This window comes from Podarcis tiliguerta (assembly GCF_965153285.1).
Source record: "Podarcis tiliguerta genome assembly, chromosome: 10".
In the NCBI taxonomy this organism is placed as follows: domain Eukaryota; kingdom Metazoa; phylum Chordata; class Lepidosauria; order Squamata; family Lacertidae; genus Podarcis; species Podarcis tiliguerta.
Genome location: NC_139543.1, coordinates 44,600,441 through 44,624,005, shown reverse-complemented (window position 1 = coordinate 44,624,005; position 23,565 = coordinate 44,600,441). Strand labels below are relative to the sequence as shown.

The 23,565-nt window shown below is 43.6% G+C and overlaps 1 protein-coding gene across 7 annotated transcripts in view; it reads left to right on the top strand.

Moving 5' to 3' along the window:
• The window catches only part of CACNA1I (calcium voltage-gated channel subunit alpha1 I), a 354,183-nt gene that overhangs the window by 199,960 nt on the left and 130,658 nt on the right, over positions 1–23,565 (top strand). For all 7 annotated transcript variants that reach the window (XM_083400406.1, XM_083400407.1, XM_083400408.1 and 4 more), the window contains 2 exons: positions 11,015–11,126; positions 11,691–11,824. In XM_083400406.1, the coding sequence (XP_083256532.1) occupies positions 11,015–11,126; positions 11,691–11,824 (246 nt within the window). The remainder of the gene's footprint in view (positions 1–11,014; positions 11,127–11,690; positions 11,825–23,565) is intronic.

The following is a 23,565-nucleotide window of genomic DNA, read 5'->3' as shown; positions in this document are numbered from 1 at the left end:
AAGAAAGCAGACTTATTGTATAAATCCCAGCTTGGAATTTTATCAAAAAAACTGCTTTGGTACTGGGCCCAGGGCTAGACAATGGCCAATTCATGGCCAGCCAAGACATTTTGCTCCATAGGATAGATCAGCAGATTCATGCTTGCCCCATTGAACATACTGGGACTTGACTTCCAAGTAAACATGCATTGTAAATCCTGAAGACTGACACCGGCTACGGTGGCCAGATGCAAAAGGGAACAGGGTACAAGAAGAACCCTGCTGGATCTGTCCAAAGGCCTATCTAATCCAGCGTCCATTTCTCATCCTAGCCAGTCAGTTGCCTATGGAAAGCCTAAAAGTAGGGCCTGATTGCAACAGTGCTCTTTCCACTTGTGATACCCCAGCAACTGTTTTTCAGAGGCCTGCTGCCCTCAACAGGGGAGGGAAAACGTAGCCATTGTGGCATTGATAGTCTTATCCTCCTTTAATTCTGTTTTAAAGCCATCCACATTGGTGGCCATAATTACATCTTATGAGAGTGCTGTATGAAAAGGAAACACTTTGTGTACAAGATGGAGATGTTGCTTATAATGCAATCCAAGAGAGATCTTGAGAGGGTGCTGCGGGCATAGGTAATGCTGAGCTAGTTTGACTATTGGGGCAGCTTCCTAAGTTCCTCAGCTCTGACAGAAGATATGAAACTCTCATCTGGAGTACACCATTCACCAGTTCCGTCATCTAAAGTCCCACTAACTGTCATCACCTCAGCCTGATCTGTGCCAAGCTTTCTTTTATTGGCCCTCATCCAGCACATTACTAATTCTGGACAACAGCTTAGGGATTCCACTGCCTCATTGGTATTTGAGAAAAATGAGAACTATTACGAGGAGTCATCAGCATACTGATGACACTAAGCTCCAAATTCCCTAATAACCTCCAACAGTGGTTTAATGTAAATGTTTTAAAAGCATATGGAAGAAGACAGAACCACAGGGCAATTCCCAATGCGTAGAACAGGAGTTCCTCCAACAATACTTTAGGGCCATTTGGCAGTAGGAAAAGGGCATTTCTCACTTTCAGAGCACATGTTCTGCATGCAGAAAACCCCACATTCAGTCCCTGCTGGCATCTACAGTTAAAGGAATCAAGTAGCAGGTGGCATACAAGACCAATGCCTGAGACCCTGGAGAAGATGCTGCCAGCTTGAATGGGCAGCAGTGGACTAGATAACCAACACTCTGACCAAATATAAGGCAGCGTCCTATGTTCTTCTGAAACCTACAGAAACAGTGCAGAGCAACTACATCTACAGTGGTACCTTGGGTTACATATGCTTCAGGTTACATACGCTTCAGGTTACAGACTCCACTAACCCAGAAATAGTACCTCGGGTTAAGAACTTTGCTTCAGGATGAGAACAGAAATTGTGCTCTGGCGGTGTGGCGGCAGCACAAGGCCCCATTAGCTAAAGTGGTGCTTCAGGTTAAGAACAGTTTCAAGTTAGGAATGGACCTTCGGAACGAATTAAGTTCCTAACCCAAGGTACCACTGTATTTCCAAGCCAGCCAGGTGATCTGAAAGGATATTGTGGTTTATGGAATTGAAAGACCTTGACAGGTTCAGAAGACTAAACAAGGGCACACGTGTACATTGGTAAAGGGCATTCACCAGTGCAACCCAGGCAAAGGATGGAATGGAGTCTCTTTCTCTCTACCCATTCCGTTTACAAAAGCCTACTGGACTAGCTGCTGCATCTTACTTCAACACTGACCTGGAGCAGCTGGTGAGCTTAGGGCAGATCAAACAGCAAACATGGCTCCCTGCTGCTCCCAGCCCCTGACTGTTTAAAGGGGTATGGCACTACTTTAAATGTAGAGTGCAGATGGGGCCCATGTCAGAGTCAGCCCAGAGGTATAAATGAGGTAAGTGACTTTGACAATGTGTTTGCTCAAACCACAGAAGTTGAAAAATGTTTTGTCTTGGTCTCCACTCCCCACCCAGTTGCAGAGCAGTGAGGAGACCTGATGTCTACCGAAAGCCTACTCCCCTCCCCCCCTCACAACCACTGCCCCAAGTACATAGGCAAAGAAAGCCTTTGTCCGCAAGAGAAGGGTATTTGAGAAGGAAAATAAATTAGACATTCCTATTCACCCAGACTGACAGATTCAGACTGTGCTGGTGGTGGAGGATTTGTCATGCTGTCACCTGTATTGTATAGAAAACTGGCCAGTATAAGAGAGAGAGGGAGAGAAAGAAAGAGAGAGGACAACAGGATGAGTAGAAAGTCAGTAAAATGGTGGGAAGGCAGCCACAGGAGACGTGGCAGAGCCCTTCACTGCCTAGCATTGTCTGATGATTTAACATTCACACCACAAGCCATTGCTTCTGCTCTAAATGAAATATTAACTGTCCTGCAGTAAACTCAAGGCATCCTGCTCCTTGTCTAGGTTCTTATATGAGAAGAGACAATAGAGGGCCAATAAGCTACCAAGGATGCTTTGCTGTATTTTATTTTGAAAACTGGTTGGGAAAAAGAAATCCACATTTCAGAGGCCTTTGTTAGTTTTCAGGAGATGTCTGAAAGTAGGCAGGGATTATTCTTGCTGAGCCTCTAGTGGCAGAGAGTTCCACAGGGCAGGGCCCGTCACATGAAAAACCTGGTCTTAGTAAAGGCTGAGCAAATCCCAGCAGTGCCCCATCAGAGGATCTCCATGACTGAAGTGGAGCATAAGGAATCAGGTGGTCCTTAAGACATTATGTGGGGTTTTGTGAATTAAGACCTATATAAATTTGCTGTGCGTGTACATAGATGCTTTGTGCTAGACCCATGATGAAAGCTTTTCTAGAAGAAAGGCCTTGGTGGGCTAGTTGCTGCCCATCTATTGCTCCTCTCTGGTCCAATAATCCAATCCAATTAGTCACTTTATATTACAGGTAGCAGAAGTTGGACTGAGATCCAGTGCTTTGTGTGATGGCTGTTCCTAACAATTCTTAAGTTTAGTCCTTGTGAATAAACCTCAGATATGAATTAATTGTCCTGTGGGCCTCGTATGATTTGTGCTGTTTGTGTGTGTTTTTGTAGATGTTTGTCTCATTAAAATACACATATGGGGGCCAAATCAGCACTGGCATGTATTTTAAAGAGAAAAGCACCTACAAAAATACATGCATAGAAAGTTCAAATGATTTTTTAGCCAGGGAGATCCGGTGGAGTGCAAAATGCTAGAAGTTTCTGGCTACATTCAGTGTGTAATTTAAGGGTTAGTTCTGTTCTGGGTGTTAGCTACCCAAGAGGTGTATGTGTTGTTGTGGAGGAGCTTTTCCTCTGTCTGGTTGGTTGGTTGGATGTCTTTCTGTTATACACAAAGTCTGAAGTAAAAAAAAGTATAAATCTCTTCAATTGATATACTGCTTCTGCTCTGTTTTCCTCAGTTAAGTGTTATCAGGATTTCTTTTCTATCTGAATTCCGTCTGCATTATTTAAGTATTTTTTTTAACACAAAAAAGGATTGTTTGAAGTTGGCGTGAGTCTAAGTGAGGATATGAACCCAGCTTTCCCAGGTCTAAGTATAGCATTCAGTGTATTGGATCACAACGTTCACACCCATGAACCAAACTACTAGGAAACGATGAAAAGGTTTTTTTAAAAATAGATTGAGGGGGGCGGGTTAGCTCAGGGATATGTTACAGAATTTGATGCTGATGCACGTATGCATTATCACTGTTTTATGTTCACTCCCCATTTATGACCTGTAATGTTCCTGGGACTCTTTAAGTGTCTCAGATGTTATGGCTTTTAGCAGTTGACAGTCCCAAGCTCTACCCATATATTTCAGAATAGAAATGATGGCCTTATTAAGAGTCACAGCTGGATCCTAGCCAATCACTAGCTGAGGGGAGAAGCAAGAGGCGATTGGCAGTAATTGTCACCAAAATGGAAAGGGAATTATGAATCTGGTTCATACATGTTCTTTCAGATGGAACCAACTGCAGTGACTTTTCGCCGAGAAATTAAAATTAATGGTCTTCCTTTCCGGACCATCATTTTATTTATTCATTTGTATTATGTGGGAATAAGGTGCTGAGCTACTGGAGCAGAACCAATGCAGCAGGAAGTAGAGGACTAAGAGAAAAGTAGGAGGGGGAGGCGTTTGATCCAGAAAGAAGAACTGCAGAAAGGTTTAAAGTGGAGTGTGTAAATTATGGTTTAATTGGAGTAGTCCATCTCCCAGTCACAAGTTATTATAAAATAAGACATAAACCTTTGTTTCCTTAAGGACATGAACTACCTGCAAACGGATGGTATTTTAGGAAGAAACTTCCCCTTAGGGTGCGTGATTACATAATCGGTCACAATAGGGTTTCTTGCAAGTTCCTGTGAACCATCTGGTGCATGGCATCACCAGAAAGAGGGTATTGGTTCAACAGACAGACTAATCCAGTGTGACAATTCCTGTGTTCTTGGCTTTGATTATTTATTTATTTTAAATACTGCCCAGCTATAGAGACCAGCTCTGTCTCAAAAGGTTACCGACTTCTGTTTGCCTCTGGGTTCCAAAATACAAACTAATAATGAGAGGAGGAGGAAGAAAAGGAGGGAGGGAGGAGGGAGGGAGGGATTTTAGCAGGACAGAGAAAAAGATTAACAGCAGGAACGTGGATGGCCAGGATGGTGGGAGCGAGAAAAGGGAAGTTCATTGCTAATTAGAAAACTTGAACTGAGGAAAGTTAATTAGTAATGAAACTTCTGACTGAATGATGTGGATTTTGAATACCGGCTTTGTCAGAAGTTGAAATTAATTACACGCTTAGATACAGGAGAGGTTTTGGGGGTGGCGAGGGGGAAGAGAAATAGAAAGGGGTGGAGAATGAGATACAGCAAAAAGCAGGATTATAAACCTGGTTCAAGTTTGTTGCCGTGGTGACTAGAGATAGTCCCTGTGGCTGACAGTGGTGAGACACATTGAAGAAAGCAGATAGTTATAATTAACCCTTTATGAATGCTCTTGATTCCATGTGTGTGTGTAGGTGGATGGGACATGGAGAGAGATTTACAGAGTTCTATTTTTCTCACTTGACTTCTTTTATCTCTCGTCATTCCTTTTGGACATGCTGGAATTGGTCATATAAATATTTAAGCCCCTCCATGACTGATGCAGCTTTTCACTCAATTTTTGCTAAATCTTGCCTGTGGTGCCACAGGCTGAAGGGTGTGTGTGAAAGTCACCCACTGCCCCATAGGGACAGCAGAGGATTCTGACAAAAACAGGAGTGGAAATTGTCCAGAACGAAGATCGATCCAGCAAATACAATTGGCATTCACTGTCTGCAAACGATACATAATTGATTATGTCTCTGTGCCCAAATTCGCATTGTGTTTCCTCTGAAATGAATAGGGTGGAATAATGTAACGGTAATGTAACTTATGTAATGACTGTAATTCATTACGTAATTTATGTAATTTCACCACAGCAGACAGCAAGGTGAATAACATAGTTTTTGGCAGAAACCCAACTGCAGCAGAATGGAAACAGAGCTGTGTGTGTCGACCACAGGGTGGAACAGAAAGTGATGCCCAAAGTTACTTGAGAAGAGGGATTGATTGTTAAAATACTTAGAACTGTATCTCTGTGAGGGGAATAGGGGTCTCCCAGGACCCATAACAAACTACAGTTCCCAGGATGCTTTGATGGAAGCCAGGACTGTTTCAAGTGGCATGATAATGCTGTCAAGGTATTGCGCAAATGGAGGCTTAGCATATGAGAAGAGCTTTGCTGGCCTAACTAGTCTAGCGTCTTGTTTCTCACAGTGGCCAGCCAAGTGGCCCTGGAAGTCCACAAGCAGGAGAAAAGCCTCTTCCTGCTCTCTGCATCTCAGATGAAGCATTTAAAAGGAATTCTACACACACACAACTTGGGAAATCTATTAGTTTCCAACCCGTTTACTCACTATTTTTTAAAAAGAAAGTCTCATTGAAATCAATGGAGCTTACTTTTGAGTAGACATGCACAGGATTGCACTGTTCAAAAGGCTTCATGCTTCCACGTGGCTGTCAAAGTTGGATGGTGTCTGCTGCTTAAGTAACTGCTGAGAAGACCCTGCTGATCTGACCAACCTGTGTTACTCACTTTGTAGTTATGTATCTGTCCTGAGGTTTATATATTTGGTATAAATTAAAATAAAGTTACAGCAATGTTATCCTGGTCATCTATGTGCATTTCACCCTTGAAGTATCCATTCTGCATCATTAGACTGCCAAATGATAGTCTGGAATGCTTTTTTGCAATCTTCAAACAATTTAACACAGAAAGGAGAACTGGCACACAGTGTATTGCTGCCTCTCCTGAGCAAATGCAGGGCAGAGGACCATTGAGTTTGGCTGCCGAAACATTCCTGGACAAAAACCGAAGCCAAGGCAGATCAGGTTCCGCTACCAGCTTCTCTTCCCTGAGGGAACGTACATATGTTTGTTCCAAGCTTTTGGTGGATGGAAACTGGAACTGTTCCTGTTTTGCAATGCCGGTAGGAATTCAAGATGTCGGGACAGTTATGTTGGAAGGAGTTCCTCATTTTATGGTTGCTTATTTTAGAACTTAAGAGGGTACACTGTAAATTATGTATAGACCTTATATGAGAAATGTAGAACTTTCTGGAACATATGCTGCAAGTCCCCAATTCCCTTTATATAGATTGGAAGAATGGAGCAAAGGGCAGGGAGCTGTATATTTCAAGAACTTATGGAGCGTCTCTCTCAGTGAGTCGTCTTCTCAGAGATGCATCTTAATTGCACTCCTCTATGAGATTTCCTCTCCTGCCCCCAATGTCCAGAGCAGGTTTTGCCCTGCCATGGTAACATCCCTAAGTGTCTGCCCTTTCCTTTCTCCATAGTGTTGAATAGAACAATCACTTAAATGGGCAAAAGAAATGGGGTATGTTTGTGGACATCACTGGGGTGGGAGACTCAATCCAGTACTATACATACACGTGTGGGAGCAGGTGGCGCTGTGGTCTAAACCATTGACCCTCTTGGACTTGTTGATCAGAAGGTTGGCGGTTTGAATATGCACGAAAAGGTGAGCTCCTGTTGCTCTGTCCGAGCTTCTGCCAACCTAGCACACCAGTGCAAGTAGATAAATAGGTATTGCTGTGGTGGGAAGGTAAATGGCAGCCACTGTTTAGTCATGCTGGCCACACGACCTGGAAAGCTGCCTGTGGACAAATGCCGGCTCCCTTGGCCTGAAGCGAGATGAGCGCCGCATCCCATAGTCGCCTTTGACTGGACTTAACTGTCTAGGGGTCCTCTACCTTTTAACTTTACCTTTTTATTGGGCTGTTGCACATGTATTTTCCCAGACTTAAAAGCTTTGTTGATGTGTTTGGGAAGAAGACAAAGGGCAGCAGTGGTCTGGATTTAGCCTTCCCAATTTCCCTAGACCAATGCAATGCCACATCCAACCAGAGATACGCTAAGGGTGTTTGCTTTTCGGCATTCATGGTCTTAAACTGAATCAGGGCAGTTACATGCAATTCAGTCCCATTAGATTCAGTAGCATGTGCATCCTTACCACTTTAGGATTAGGACATAAGCCTGCAAGCACATCTGTTTGGAAGGAAGCAGGTATGTAAATGCATTCAGGAATGAACTATCAAGTTGTATTCCTCTACCTGCTTCTCCTTATATCTTGCTCAGCCTATTTGCTATTTCCACTGAGCAACAGACTCCAGTGTATCTTAAATCTTCCTCAAAACTGTGCATTCTAAAACCCAGTCTCCTTTTATCTGTATAGATGTTGATTGTAATATTCATGGGTTTCGGTAGCTCTTTACAAGGAGGAATAATAGGGGCTTTATTCTCATTTAAATGAAATTTAAATGTATAAGCTACAAAACAAAGGGCATTAAAGCACTTTCATTGAATTTAGGGCTGCTTGCCAGTGCAACAGCAATTTAGAAAACTTTTAGCAGAAATGTAAATCTGGATTTAGGATAGTTCAGTCTGGGAAGGGGGAAAATCAGTGCAGGATTATATAGAATAAAAAGGAGTGTAAATAATAATCCAGGCTTTTGTGTGTTTCCAGTGCTTCATAATACACAAAGAGAAGTGGCATTTAGTGAAATCTGCAAAGTCATTTTGGGTGGGGGGACTATCAGAAAACTACAATAAAATGACTCTGAGTCTCTGGCTATTGATTATTAGGCATTATCTTGGTATGACCCTCCAGAAATGAATGTTTTGCCATTTAGTCTGATAAGCATCTGCCAGGGCAACATGCAGCAGCTAGGAAAACAATTACAAGGGCTATCAATCCTCATGCTTTAGGATGTTTACTGATTACCAGCTGGGGTAAAGAAACATATTTTTCCCCTAGTTAAAGTGTAGCATAATTAAGCCCATTATGGAAGTTACATCCAGCTTTGGTCACTGTTGGGAGCAAAATAACAGTTTAGATGAACCAGTGTTCTATTCCTTCCAGTGTGGCAATTGGAAGAAATTAGTATCCCTAATTTCTTGTGAAAGAGAGGAAGAGAAGAATCATTTGAAAGCAATCTAGTTTTCATTGGCCTCCACTGTAGGGTAGACAATTGCTCCAAACCAATCTTTCCTCTCTAATTTCTTCAATCTATTGCTTCAGTGTGGACATACACCTCAAGCAGGCACGTCTTCCTCATTTGCTGCTGAGAAATGATTTACAGAATTTTGGATGCAGAAAGGGGCAACCAAAATGCCTAAGGGTCTGAAGCAACTCCCCTATGGGGAAAGAGTTTTGGGGAGAAAGGCAAGTAATTGTGGTATGGAGATGAAGATGGCATGGTATGGAGAAAGATACAGATAAAATTTCATTATTATTATTATTATTATTATTATTATTATTAAACAGAAGCCCAGGGGCATCCTGTGAAGCTGAATGATGGAGGATTCAGGATAGACAAAAAACAAGTGTTTCTTTAAGCAACACATGGTTAAACTATGGAACTTGCTGTCACAATTTGTGGTAATGGTTGTTGCCAACTTGGACAGCTTTAAAAGAGAATTACAGTGGTGCCTCGCAAGACGAAAAGAATCCGTTCCACGAGTCTTTTCGTCTTGCGGTTTTTTCGTCTTGCGAAGCAAGCCCATTAGCAGATTAGCGCTATTAGCGCTATTGGCAGTTTAAGGGCTATTAACGGCTATTAAAGGCTTAAGGGATTAGCGGTTTAGTTGCTAAAAGGCTATTAGCAGCTTAGCGCTTTAGAAAAAGGGGTTGGGGAGCGGAAAAAAAACTCAAAAATTTTCGTCATTTTCGTCTTGCGAAGCAAGCCCATAGGGAAATTCGTCTTACGAAGCGCCTCTGAAAACGGAAAACCCTTTCGTCTTGCGGGTTTTCCGTCTTGCGAGGCATTCGTCTTGCGGGGCACCACTGTATTCAAATTCAGGTTAATGCTACCTATGGCCACTAGTCAGGATGACCTCCAGGATCAGAAGCAGTAGGCCTTTGAAGACCGTTTGCTGGGGAGCAGCAGCAGGAGAGAGAGCTATTGCGCTCATGCCCTGCTTGTAGACTTCCCAGAGATATCTGGTTGGCTACTGTGGAAGACATGGTGCTTGATTAGATGAGCCTTTGCTCTGATCCAGCAGTTCTTAAGAAATAAAAAGATTGCACAAAAATGGAAACGCCAGTAGAAGGGAACAGGGCTCAAAACATTGGGATGTATTGATAATGGATGGATTAATTCACCAAATTAGAAGTCAACACAGGAGGCAGAAATCCAATTGTTTTATGGAAGCCTCATGGCCAGTGCAGTAACTCAGAGCAGGGCTTTTTAGTGTGGCTGTCCCTTTCCTGTGGAAGAGCATTTGTGTTGAGATGCAACAGGTGCCCGGTATCTGCACTTCCAGAAACAACGGGTGACATATTTGTTTCCAACAAGCTTTCCCAATTGAATGAATGCGTCACTGCCATGGGTGTCTACTTTGTGTTGTTTTTAACATTAATTTGCTGTTATTTTCCATGCTGTTTTAAACTGGTTTTTAGCTGTTTTTTAAATTATATTTTGTACTTTGCCTTGTATGTATGTGGAATTCAATTAATAATATTGTTTGGAAGCGGAACCTCTGAACTTGGCCCTCTTCAGGCGCTGTCAAACTCATTGCAATGATCACTCAAGGGAGGAGAACAGCACTATGCACATTCGCCCTGACCCTCTCCAAGGCTGCTCACGAGTTGAAGGCATGTCAGCTGCAGGACAACCTGCCAAATTCACATAGGCTGTTCCCATGAGCTGAAACCTACATACATTTGGCAGACTCCTTAGCTGCAGACGTGGCCTCAACCCATGGAAGTGGTTGGCATGGTGTGTTAACACACAACTCCGCTTGTCTGCCGATGCATGAAGAGGGTTTATATGTTTGTACCAAGTGTGTTGAATGATTCTGCTTTTGGTTGATGTTGTTTGATGCTAAGTGAACCATAATAAATGTGAGGAGAATTGTAACTGTAAGTTATAATATATTTTGTCATTTGTGGGGCAGGGGGGAGGGTTGTTTATTGAGTTTTCTTAATGGGCGAGATGGAAAGAAAATAAATTGATGCTACAAAAAGGGAAAAGAAAGAATCCTCCTCATATAAACCTACTGTTCTGGTGTTCTTTCCAGCCTATGCATGCAGAATGTCATAAAAAATATGTTTATTATATCTGGTTTAAAAGGATTTATCAGACGCTTAAAAATTGATGTTTGTGTTTTTCATGTTGAATATTGCATTCATACAGGACTTTGCTTTACCCCATGTGATTTCCTCCTTCCTCCATCAGCAACCTGAAGTGGTTTTACTCAGGAACAGATTTTTACCACCTGATGTATAATTTGTATGAAGCCCCTTTGGTCCGGTGGTGTACCCGCTGCATAATCCGAAGTGAGGTGTTTGAGGGATTTGGCTTTGTTGTGTATGGGATTTGTGTGTGTGTTTTAAATGCTTTTATTCTGCCAGAACTTGGACTTGGTTGCACTCTTTGTGGCTGAGTGTTTTTCCTTGACTTTATTTCTTCCTCCCACTTGGTTTGAGTTTGTCAGTATGATGGTGATCCTACTGAACTGTGTGACCCTTGGGATGTACCAGCCTTGTGATGATATGGACTGCCTCTCCAACAGATGTAAAATTTTGCAGGTAAGTAACTCCTTCTCTATAATGGCAGTAGGTGAACCACCATGTTGCCCCCTCTAACCCACCCGCTTGGGGTTTCTCAGACTGCCAAGCCACTCTTGCTTCAGAGTAGATTGGTGAGCCCTTTGTTCTCAAAACTCAGGAGACTGGTTTATCACAGGACCTTCCTGTGGGTTTCTACCATCTCCCTTCCTTTGCCCTGTACACAATTAACACAGGCAACACTGCTGTTTCTTCCCTTCTCCCCTACAACAGAAGGAGGGGAGGAAAGAGCCACCCTCTTCCTTGCCTGCCTTGGCAATACTTCTGGCGTGTCTGTCTGAACCAGCACATCTGCTTTTGTGCTTTCCAATGCAAGACTAGACCACATTGCTGCTACAAGAAGTGACTGCTGCCATTTACAACAATGAAACATCCCAAAAACAGTGAAGAAGATTGTTATGTCAGTGTATGTTTGTTCTGAGTATAGAAATTAAGACTTGCTCAATATGTTGTGAAGTATAAGGTAGAGGGAAAATAGCTGTGGAGAGTTGAACCCCACCTCACTTATTCTTATGGGTCTTTCAGGTTTTTGACGATTTCATCTTCATTTTCTTTGCTATGGAGATGGTTTTTAAAATGGTGGCCTTGGGGATCTTTGGCAAGAAATGCTACCTTGGAGACACTTGGAACCGCCTGGATTTCTTCATTGTTATGGCTGGGTAAGTTCCTGCCTTCTTTTTGAAATTCTGAGAACCGTTGGATAAAAGCTGTCAATATGGGAACTGGGCACTATCTATCAGCGTGCTTTGAACACAGTGCAGGGCCAAGCCGAGTATGAATATAGATTTGAATCTCATATATTTCAGTCTGTGGTCTCATTGCTCCTCTTGAGTTCTATGTAAATAGGCTGCATCCAGGAGAATAGCCTGTCTGGAGCTGGGTGGTAGGTTCACTCAAGTCTGTCCTGCCCTGATACCATATGGCCAGCTCTCTGTAAAAGATGGATATGTGTTGTGGGGGGAAATGCAATAAGTCTGTGCTTACAGAAGAGACAGAAACACATGTACCCCCCACAGAGATCCCTGTAATATATGGCTCCCCTCTGGGCATAATTATGGGCACTTGCTGGAAAATATAAGGCACGGAAGTAAGGCAGGTGGGAACAGAGAAGAATCTCCTTGATCAAATCGGTGTGATTTTTTTTTTACAGTGTTGGCATTCAGAGCATCTTCATAAACAAAACAAACCCAAAACATTGTGCTTCTGCCTTTGCATCCTACTGGCCCACCTAAGCACACCTCAGGGACATGTTGACATTTGAGTGTTTTTAACAGCCAAGTTGCTATAGTAAAGTGCTAGTTTCCACTTCACGTGTCTCATTCCACCCTGAGCAAGGGGCCCGTAAGGATTTGCTAGTCAAATAGTTGGCGAGAATTCACTGCCTGCGTTGGTGGGCGCAGCTTTGCAGAATAGTTTCCTTTATAAAATGGGCTATATGAAGGGGAGAGCACTGTTTCTCCAAGGACCAGACTTCCCTCTCCATCCTGTAAGCAAGCATAGAAACGCTTTCCCCCCTCACCATTGAGAATAATCATCTATCACCTGTATCCGCAACTCGCTGGCTGAACTGGCAGTGGGTTCAAGCCTGAGCAGACAGCAGGCCCCTTGCCTGAATGGTTGCAGCATTTATTTGCTTGTATTCAGCCTAGTGAGTCAGCACAGCATTGCCAGCCACCTGGCTTATTTTAAATCAGCCTCGATGCTTTATTGCCGTCTAGCAGCTTCTGTTGTCCTCGCCGTTTAGTCCAGCCGCAACGTTCAGCGCTGGCCAATTTCAAATGTCATACAGTCAAATTAAGTGGCATGTGCAAATGAGAAATTGTTTTCCCCTTTGAGAGGCGCACCAGTCCTAAGCCCAAGGCCGGCCATTTCTGCATGTGAGCAGATAATATTCCCCATCATACTGAACCAAGAGTGAGCAAACGTCTGGGTTATAACCTCCTTGCAATTGAAAGTCTGGGACTTTGAAAGATGAATTTAAAAAGGGGTCATTAGGTGAGTTCATAGAGGAGGAGTCTGACTACTGGTGGTGATGGCAATACATAGCCTCCAGCTGCAGAGGATGTGTGCTACTGAGTCACAACTGCTAGAGGATGAAAATAGGAAGGGGCCATCACCTTTCTGTCCTGCCTGTAGGCTTCCTGGATACCTCTCTGATTTGCCACTGTGGGAAAGACAACGCTGGACTTAGGTGGCCTTTGGTCTGATCCAGCAGGGCTCTTATGGTCCATGTCTACTCTTGACCCCCACCCCATTCTCACATAAGGAAACACAGCTTGTATCTATGGCCATCTTTTGCTCTTGAAGCAGGTAATGCAAAAAAAGGAAAAAGGAAAAAAAGACTCACACACAAAACGCAAAATGTATATTTCAGTTTAAAACTCATACCCTCTTGAAGGTCTTGATTTCTGGATCCTTAATACCTGTCAAATAATCTACAGGTAATCCAGAGGGACCTGGGCGGCAGAGGGACCTGGGTGGCGCTGTGGGTTAAACCACAAAGCCTAGGACTTGCCGATCAGAAGGTCGGCGGTTCGATTCCCCGCGACGGGGTGAGCTCCTGTTGCTTAGTCCCAGCTCCTGCCAACCTAGAACGTCAAAGTGCAAGTAGATAAATATGTACTGCTCCTGCGGGAAGGTAAACGGTGTTTTCGTGCGCTGCTCTGGTTCGCCAGATGCGGCTTAGTCATGCTGGCCACATGACCCGGAAGCTGTACGCCGGCTCCCTCGGCCAATAAAGCGAGATGAGCGCCTCAACCCCAGAGTCGGTCACGACTGGACCTAATGGTCAGGGGTCCCTTTACCTTTACCTAATCCATGGGGGGGGGGGGCAAGGCAAGCAGTTGGCCCAGTCAGAAGTCAATGAATCCCAAAAGACTAGGAGCAGCTAAATCTAGCTGTACCCCAAAATGCAGTTCAGCCTCTTATGCCAGCTCCAGAAAGACGTTTGATATAAATACCATCTGTTGTTAGGAATTCGTTTTCCCCAACAGCGCCTGCCTGCTCAACATATTCAGTCAGGCACTATCTCACAGCCCGTGGGTAGTTTAGCAGCCTTGTTCCAACAAGCAGTTCAACATCCGAAGGCCCTCAACTTCATCCAAATGAAATCTATGCAGATGAGCTTGCAATTGTACAATGGGCTCGGTGTGCACATGTGCCCTGGTCAGCTTGCATATTGCTATGCCATCCCAGTGATAGGAGAACATATGCTGGGAAAGGTTATGCTGCACAATCAAGGGCCGGCATACAACTTCCTGAGCAGACACGGCAGCCAACACTGATGCTAGACATTGCATTGACATGACCATATGGACTAAAACAAAAGCTTCAGAATACATTTCACTCATTTCATGGTGATATTTAAAAATGCGTGACCAAAAATGATTATGTAGGGAGGAAGAATTGTAGAATTGGAAGAGACACAGTTCAACCCCCTGCGCAACACAGGAATCTCAACACATGGTCCCCTATCCAATTTGAAAGCATACTGGACCCTGCTTAACTTTGCAAATGTGCTAGCAGTTCTATGGCTACAGCACTATGAAAGCTCCTATGTTCAAGCGCTAGAAGCAAGCCATTCCCTTATTTCTCAGTCCATGTTGACACAGCATTTAGTATTCCTGTGCATACATGAAAATATCCAGTGAACATTGGGAAAATAATGTTCCACCATTCATTTCCATTTCCATTTGGTCTTCTCCATTTCACAGCAATTTGCTTGTTTTGCAAGAGTCTTTCCCCCATTTCAATGGCTACTGATGTGAAACTTTACATTTGTTAATGTACATTGTGGCATGCAACAGATGTGCATAGCTCAGCCACCAACAATTCATTTACTTTCCCTGTGTGTTTTCTTTCAAAATTAATGACTTTCGAGAGGGGTCGCACTGTTAGTCTTCCGGAGCAAAAACAACTAAGAGTCCTGTGACACCATAAAGACAAAGTTAATAAAGTGGTTAATGGCTCATCACAAAGTCATCCATAGCTGCAATTCTCACCATGTCTACTTAGAAGTAAGTGTCATTGAATTCAGTGGGGCTTATTGCCAGGTAAATGGGGTTAGGATTGCAGCCTATCTCGCTAACTTAATTTCACATTTCAGTATAAACTCGCATCCTGTCTTGTTTCCCTCCCTCTGGCACCAGGCAGGGCCAGTTTAGCACCCTGCTGATATTTGCTCATTGTGTCCTGTATTGTGTGAATTACTCCTGCCACTTAATTGCATATAAATCCTTTTTTTAAAAAAAAATTGCAGCACTTTATTTCATAAACACGTATTCTATTCAGAAAATAGCCATGTTCGTGTGTCTGCTGAAATATAATGGCCCAAGCTAATTTCCATCTGAAAAGAGCAATAATGAATGATGCATTCCATTGGTTTTTAATATTCACAGTAAGAAGCATTCCTAACCCATTTTACCTCAGAGTAAGGCTCATTGAATTCAGTGGCACTTTCTTCTGAGTAAACATGGCTAGGATTGCAGCTTTTGTGCACTCAGTCTTTGTCTAGCAGCAAACAACTTACTCAAAATCAACAAACAACACTTTAGAAAACAGGAAAACATTGAGGCAGCTCTTGGGACAGCACCAATTATATATGAATGAATATTTAAATAACATATATTGCAAAGTAATATATGTATTGATGCCTTTTTTGTTTTTTGTTTAAGAAGACCACTTTTGCTGTAGAGAACTGAGGCAAAAATTGTTCACAGCAAGAGCCTGTGTCATGATGGGGGGGTCTAATGAGCAGATGGAAGGAAATCCACATGACATGTGCACCTACCAAAATGACTCCAAAAGCCATTGCTTCCGAATGGTACCTTGGAACTGTCTTCTGTTGCTCATGATTCTGCCAATAAACTGATAACCGTTTATAATAAACAAAAGTTAACTCAGAACAATCTGAATCTTATCACATTGGAGGGAAGTGTATCCTGGATTAATTGGACCTAGGATTGCGCAAACCGCCATTAATATTGATGCTGATGTTCCCCTTAATTACAGTGAAGGCAGGATTAACTCCAGAGGTGGGAAAGGGTGGGAGGTGGGAACAAAGGTGGTTCCAGATTTCCTAATTGCAGAGAGAAGCAGTAGAGTGACTGCACTAGCCCACATTGACTTGGGATACACTAATGAGCAGACCCAACAGAGCCTATGCATAAATTTCCATTGGTGTGTGTGTGTGTGTGTGTGGATGTTTAGGTGTAGGGCTGCAATCCTATGTCTTTAACCTACAACAGATAGAAACACTGGAAGCTAGCTCAAACTGGATCCCCATATTTGAACCAGCTCCAAGTGAGTCTGCCATGCTAGTTGTGACTCAGTTTCAAATCCCAAAGTGGAAGGCCACCTTTAATGCAGCTATCTTTATAGAGATATACCAGAGATTAATGGTAAAAAATGTGGCTTGTATTTCACAAAACAGATGTTAAAACCTGCTGCACACCTTAATGTCATGAAGCCAGAATTAGATCTCATGTAGTCAAATTTAAGCTAACCTTACCCCACATCTAGAATGACTGTGTCAGTGAACTTGTCCTAGAGATCCCTCACCTGGGCCTCTAATCTTTCTCCATCTCTTTAACTGCATTCTGGCTCATTCCTGCTTCCTAGCAAACAGCTCATACCAACTTCCCTTTCCACCACACTCCTCATAAGGTAGGCCTCCTTCACATGTAGCTGTGGTAGCCTGTGTGCTAGTGCTAGAATTACAAGAAGCCAGGGGAGATCTGGGCCCGTTTCTTTTGTGCCATGCCCCATTAGATACTGTTTTCAGAAGTCTACCAAAGAACGATAGTCATTTCCCTTACAGTTCAAGTCAGGATAGCTCAGTTGGTAGAGCATGAGACTCTTAATGTCGTTGGAGCCCCACATTGGGCAAAAGATTCCTACATCGCAGGGTGGTTGGACCAGGTGACCCTTGTGATCCTTTCCAACTCTGCAATTCTATGATTCTATGACTGGTGGGAGCTGTTTCCTTGTGGAGCACTCCCACATGGCTATAGGGTGCTAAGTTGCTGATGGGGTCCATGAATGTTGTTCTTTCCTACATGATTGAAAGGGTGGGTGCTGATCATGAGGGAAAGAGCCACACAATTGGCCCTGCTGAGGTGTTTGCATCAGTCATATGCAAACAGCAGCAGTAAATGACTTCCACAGCCACGGATCATATATATAAGAAGATATTGGAAAGACCTTGTTCCATCAGCTCCTGAAGTCAGCCCAATAATATTTTGTGCCATACGTTTTCCATTAACGTTTAAAAATGTAAGCCACCTCCGGTGCCTCGTCAGGAAGGTGGTATGTAAACGTAAGGAGCAAATGATAAACAAATATTGGAGTGGAAGGAAATGCTGACAACCTGACTTTTAGGATCCATGCTGCAAAGCACTCCTCGGAAGCAATCAGCCTAAAACACCCCCCCCACACACACACATGCAGGATATCTCAGTAGAGCACGAGTCTCTTAATCTCAGAGTTGTGGGTTCAAGCCCCACGTTGGGCAAAAAGATTCCTGCATTGCAGTGGGTTGGGACCTTGTGGTCCCTTCCAACCTTAGAAATCTCTCTATAGCATTATCAGAAATGAGAGACAGAAAGGGAAATGTTAGGTGTGAAATTACCTTGGCATTTCAAAAGTCAAACTCCAAAGTTTCAATCATTACCTTTGAATTCCCAAGTTTACTTTGGGTGGGTGGGACTGAAAAGAGAGGCAGCGTGTTCTCTTTTGAGAAGAGGCTACAGAACAGTAGACAGCTGCAATATCTCTGTCTGTGGGGATCATAGCCTGTATGAAAATGAGGCATAACAACAAAACCAGTCATTTGCAGATATTGTTCCACTGCAACATGCTCTAAGCTCTTAAGTTAGGTCTAGCTATAAATGTAAACTAAAATATATAAAACAACCCTCCTGGCTACATACATAAGAGCAGATATGCCTGTTTTGTTTACTCAGCTATCTTCCTCGTCTTCTCCCTCCCGCAAATTTCAAGAGTTACAGTTTTACCTAAATAAATCCCACTGTCTGTTCCTTGCCCTTCTCGCCCCCACTCCCCATGCAGTTTAGCAGCTTCAGGAGGAAGACTCCGCTGTCACTAAAAATGTACAGTTGCCATGGCAAAGAGAATTGACATCACTAGAACTTTATTATCTCTCTCTCTCCCCCCTTCCTGGCTTATGGAGTGAATTTTAAAATAAAAGGCCCTAAATCAATATTTTCCTTCTTTGCCGTTTCCCTTAAGAAATCAGGCAGCTCCTAAAATGAAAGCATTTGTGCGTGTGCGCACACGTAGGGTTAAATAAAACATGCAACTGCAGAAAGAAATGATAAGTCTGGCATTTGGAGCCTCTCTCCAGTTGTTTGGTAGGATTAAGCTGCAGGTTCCCAGGTGTGAATGTAGCCAGTCTTTGGCAGCTGTTGCCCAACCATGAGGCTGTTCCCTCTTCCACCTGTTTGTGACATGATCTCCTCCAATGACTGGTTTTCTTTTCAAGGACTGACCTGCGATTGATGGTACATGCCCAGCAACACCTTATCTTAAAGGAACTTGTACACACAAATTCTTGAGAACCAAAGTCCTTAAAGACACCTAAAGCTGAGCGTACAAAATCAGATGGCAATTTTGAAAAGGTAGCCCTATATTTCAGCAGATCTTCAACAGTGCTGTAGTGGTAGGGATGGACAAATCCATCAGCTTAAGTTTCTCTCTCTCTTTCTCATTTTTCCAGTAGTTAGTATTCCACATCTCCACATCAGTTGCTTAAAAATAAAAAAGCCCTCTTGAAAATTCACCAGCATTTTAGTGCAAAATTCTTCCGTTATACACATTTTTGCAAAGCAATTATCCATAATATAATGCATTGTTTAATGTTATGTATGCATGTATAAGCACACTTTACCCAGGTGCATGCATTTTACTTGGCTGGAGAAAACACTGCAAAATTCAGATAAGTTTGAATTTTGAAGGATGGCTGTGTTTTGGCTCACATATTGCTTATTAGTTGGGTTCAGCTTTAAAGGTGAACTGAATGTTCATAATTTCATTTGTTTATTTCATAAAATGCATACACCCCTCAAAGCAGTTTAGAAAAAGAATCAGACAATAAAATAATCGGCAAAACCAATCAATTCAAATCAAGGTTACAGGGAACCAGACAGAGGGCCTTCTCGGTAGTGGTGCCCGCCCTGTGGAACACCCTCCCTTCAGATGTGAAGGAAATAAGCAGCTATCCTATCTTTAAAAGACATCTGAAGGCAGCCCTGTTCAGGGAAATTTTTAATACCTAACGCTGTACTGTTTTTAACACTTGATTGGGAGCCGCCCAGAGTGGCTGGGGAAACTCAGCCAGGTGGGCGGGGTATAAATAAGAAATTATTATTATTATATATTATTATATAATTTGACTAAATTGAATCCCCCTCCCCATCCCTATGTAGTGATAAATTATGAAGTGCAGGACTCATCACAGCAGCTTCCTTAGCCACTCTGGCCCCAAAGGAGTGCAAAACGTCAAGCTGCAATTATTACCCCCACCCATCTAAAAGAACAGCAGTACACCGGCATGATATCCTCTTGGTTGGATTATTGGGATGTCAGTCCTAGGTATAGTTTCCAGTGGATTCAGTGGTGCTTGCTTTTGATGGCATAGGTTCAATAGGTAAAATACACTGAGCTTTAACAAAAGACCTTCAGCCAGTCAATTTACATTTAGTTGCGTGGCGATTCCCCCCCCCCCCCGATGTAATAAATAAAGACACTGGACATCAGAAATTTAGGTTAATGGGCGAAAAATGGCCACAACTTTATTGATTACAGGTAAGAGCGGTATTGGCTTTAGGCATTGGCCCTATCAGACTATCCGGCATAGAACTGGGAAGGGTTAAGCACCAACAGGGGGAGCCCCCGAGGTGCACATTCCTAGGCGCTCCCCGAGGGGTTACCGCTCGGGAGCGCGCTTTAGGCCCTAGCCTCCATAGGTTTCGGAAGAGGCGACGCCCCCCCTGGAGTCCTTTATCGGACTGCCCTTCAACATTTGGGGGAGGTGATGGCGCTCCTCCCCTCCCAACTCATTTGCATAATAATACCCCTGCCAATGCCTAACCGCCAAGACCAAAGGTGTTGTGACGTTTTGCTACGAGGTAGGTGAAAAAACCAAGTGGCTTCCAAAATAATGCCAATTAGCCAAGTGGAAAGACTCCTATCAGGCCCCTTGGAGTGACCAACCGAAGTCCATAGCAAAGTCCAAATGAAAGCCTAGAGGGTGGGTGGGTGGGTAACCGCAGCTGGCTGAAAGAAATAAAGGGGGCGAGCACGGGCTGCCCCGACCTTAAATGAACTATCCTAAGCCCACCCCCTCCTCCAGCCGATTGGCTGGCGCGGGGAATGATGAATCCCGGGATTCCCAAGTTCCGCGGGGCTGCAGCCAGCCCCGCGCAGACGTAGGTGGGGTGTGAGCCCGCAACCCCCCCTTAAGTCGGGAGTGGCTCTGTAAATTAGAACTGCTAACAATCTTGCAAAGAAGTGCTAGCACAAAGGAGGAACACCATCAAAGAAAAGGAAAAAAGTACCCAGCCTCTGCTTGGTTGTTTTCTTCTTTGTCTGACTTCCTCTATGTTAACATGCCACAAACAAACATGAAAGCTTCATTATCACATCATTGACTTGCCAGAGCAAGGAAAGACTGTCAGTTATCAAAGCACCTTGGCAGATGATGTCATCACTCTTGCTCCGAAAGAAGTCCTGGAGCTGCACTCTTCATGCATCCCCTCCTCACTACATCACTGATCACCAGTTCAGGAGAGAGACCGATTCCAAACCTAGGAAGAGCACCTCCAAATGTACAGGTTACATTTTACCTTCCATTTGACTTCATTTGGTTTTTGCTGCTTGCAAACATAAGAATTTGTTCTCCCTTTGGGATGCCTGTCTTGGCATTTGGTATGAGATATTAATGTATCTCTGCTAATGTGGAATGCATGATTCATGCTACCCACACTGAGTCACCAGCTAGCTGAACTGTCAGGGTGCCTAATCTTATTTCAGGTGAAACTCACCCATGTGTCGGGTTAAGATGCTTACTTTGCCTGTCTCGATGGGGGTGCCACCACTGACTATATAAGGTAGCGTATAATCTCTGCCGAAAAGACATTTTCCAGACCAGAAAGAATAATTATATGTTACCTGTTCTGGTGTCTGTGTCATATGTGCCATTTTTTTGAAAATCCAGGAAACCCTTCTTTCTGACCTAGAAGACCTCTCCTGTACTCATTGTCCCCACTACTTCACACACATTAGCGGTTAAGATCAGCGGGCAAGTGCTTTAATGTCTGCATGCATTCTAATCATAGTCCTCTGTGCATGCTAAAGTCAAGAGCACTCAGCTTGCATTATTTTTGCCTGGTTTTACAGCTAAACTGTAGACTGAAACATTATTATATTCCATCAGTTCTAATCTATGCTTCCTTTGTCTTGCTTGCTGGCAGAATAGGGCAGCCCAGCTTTTTATAACAAGTGGGCCGCAAATGTATTTCAGTATGGAACCCGCAGGCTGCACACTACCTTATCGGGCGGCAAGGCCAAAATTTGATGCCCCCGCCAACCCAGCCCTTATGCTACCTTACCAAAGCTGGCTATGCAAGGCACCAGGTTTTGAGAAGGAAGAATGAGGCTCTGACCAGGTCCTAGAGCCTTCCCATCTCCTTCCCAAAGCTGGGAAAGTGCTAACAAGGCTTTGGGAATGAGGGAGGAGGACTCTAGGACCCAGTCAGAGCCCTCATGCCTCCTCCCCAAAGCCCAGGTCTCCCTTACCCAGTTTTGGGAAGGCAGTTTGAGGCCTGCAGGGGCCGTCAAATGTTGCTGAGGGCTGCCAAAAAATAGGAGGGCCACATGTGGCTCTTGGGTTGCATGTTGGATCACTCTGTGGCAGAACATAAGAAGGGCCTGCTGGATCAGGTGAATGGCCCATCTAGTCCAGCATCCTGCTCTCATAGTGGCCAACCAGGTGCCTGTGGGAAGCCTGCAAGCAGGACATGAGCGCGGCAGCACTTTGTTCACCTGCGATTCCCAGCAACTCACTGTGGAGGTAAAACATAGCCATTGTGACTAGTAGTCATTGATAGCGTAAACCACAAGCTGGCTTTTCAGGACTGTAATGTAAACACTGCTGTTGTTGTTGTTGTTTAGTCGTTTAGTCGTTTAGACCAGAGCATGCCAGGCACTCCTGTCTTCCACTGCCTCCCACAGTTTGGTCAAACTCATGCTGGTAGCTTTGAGAACACTGTCCAACCATCTCGTCCTCTGTCGTCCCCTTTTCCTTGTGACCTCAATCTTTCCCAACATCAGGGTCTTTTCCAGGGAGTCTTCTCTTCTCATGAGGTGGCCAAAGTATTCAGCTTCAGGATCTGTCCTTCCGGTGAGCACTCAGGGCTGATTCCCTTAAGAATGGATAGGTTCGATCTTCTTGCAGTCCATGGGACCCTCAAGAGCCTCCTCCAGCACCATAATTCAAAAGCATCAATTCTTCGGCGATCCGCCTTCTTTATGGTCCAGCTCTCACTTCCATACATCACTAAAAGGTCATAGTGGAGAGTTTTGACCAAATGTGATCCACCTGGAGTAGGAACCGGAAAGCCACTCCAGTATCCCTGCCAAGAAAATTCCATGGACAAAGACAAACACTGCTGTTAGAGAATTCATATTTCATATTCACAGCCTTCTGAATACCAACTCCTTCCAATGTGAGGCTTCATAGGGACTGCTGAACTACAGCTGATAAGTTTGATAACCCATTTCCTGTTGTTCGCTAAAACTGGGGTTAGGAAGCACTCATGGTTCTCATATAACTTGTGGTGTTGTGCCCTAGTTCCTTGAGTCATCTGAGTACGTGTTACTGAACCCCTTACTGTCAGTGAACAGGCACCTCTGACATTGGTCTGCCCTAGCCCTTCTTGCTCTCTACTTGTGATACACTATAATTTTGGTGATCATAGGCTGTAATTTATTTAAGTTTGTACTTAATTGCATCCAACCGCATACGTGTGTTAACCATAGTCTTTATCAACCCTGCCCTTTTGTCTTGTTGCTTTCTCCTTTGTCTACTTTTTCAATTGCAAGCTTTTATCAGTGATCTGTGTTATTTAAAACTTTAAAATGTGTTAATTAAAGGTACAATAGGAAGATGAAGATGAGAGCAAGTACAATAAAACAATACTAATAAAGGGAATGATCTAGCCAAAATTAAGCCCTGCAAGTCCTCATTCTTCAGTTTCCTCCATTGCAATCAATGAGACTTAAAAGTACTTAAATCTAGCCTGATTTAATTTCAACCAAACAATAATTCACATCTATGGTTTGATTTCTTTTACAACTAAATTTGTATATTAAGAAATTATTA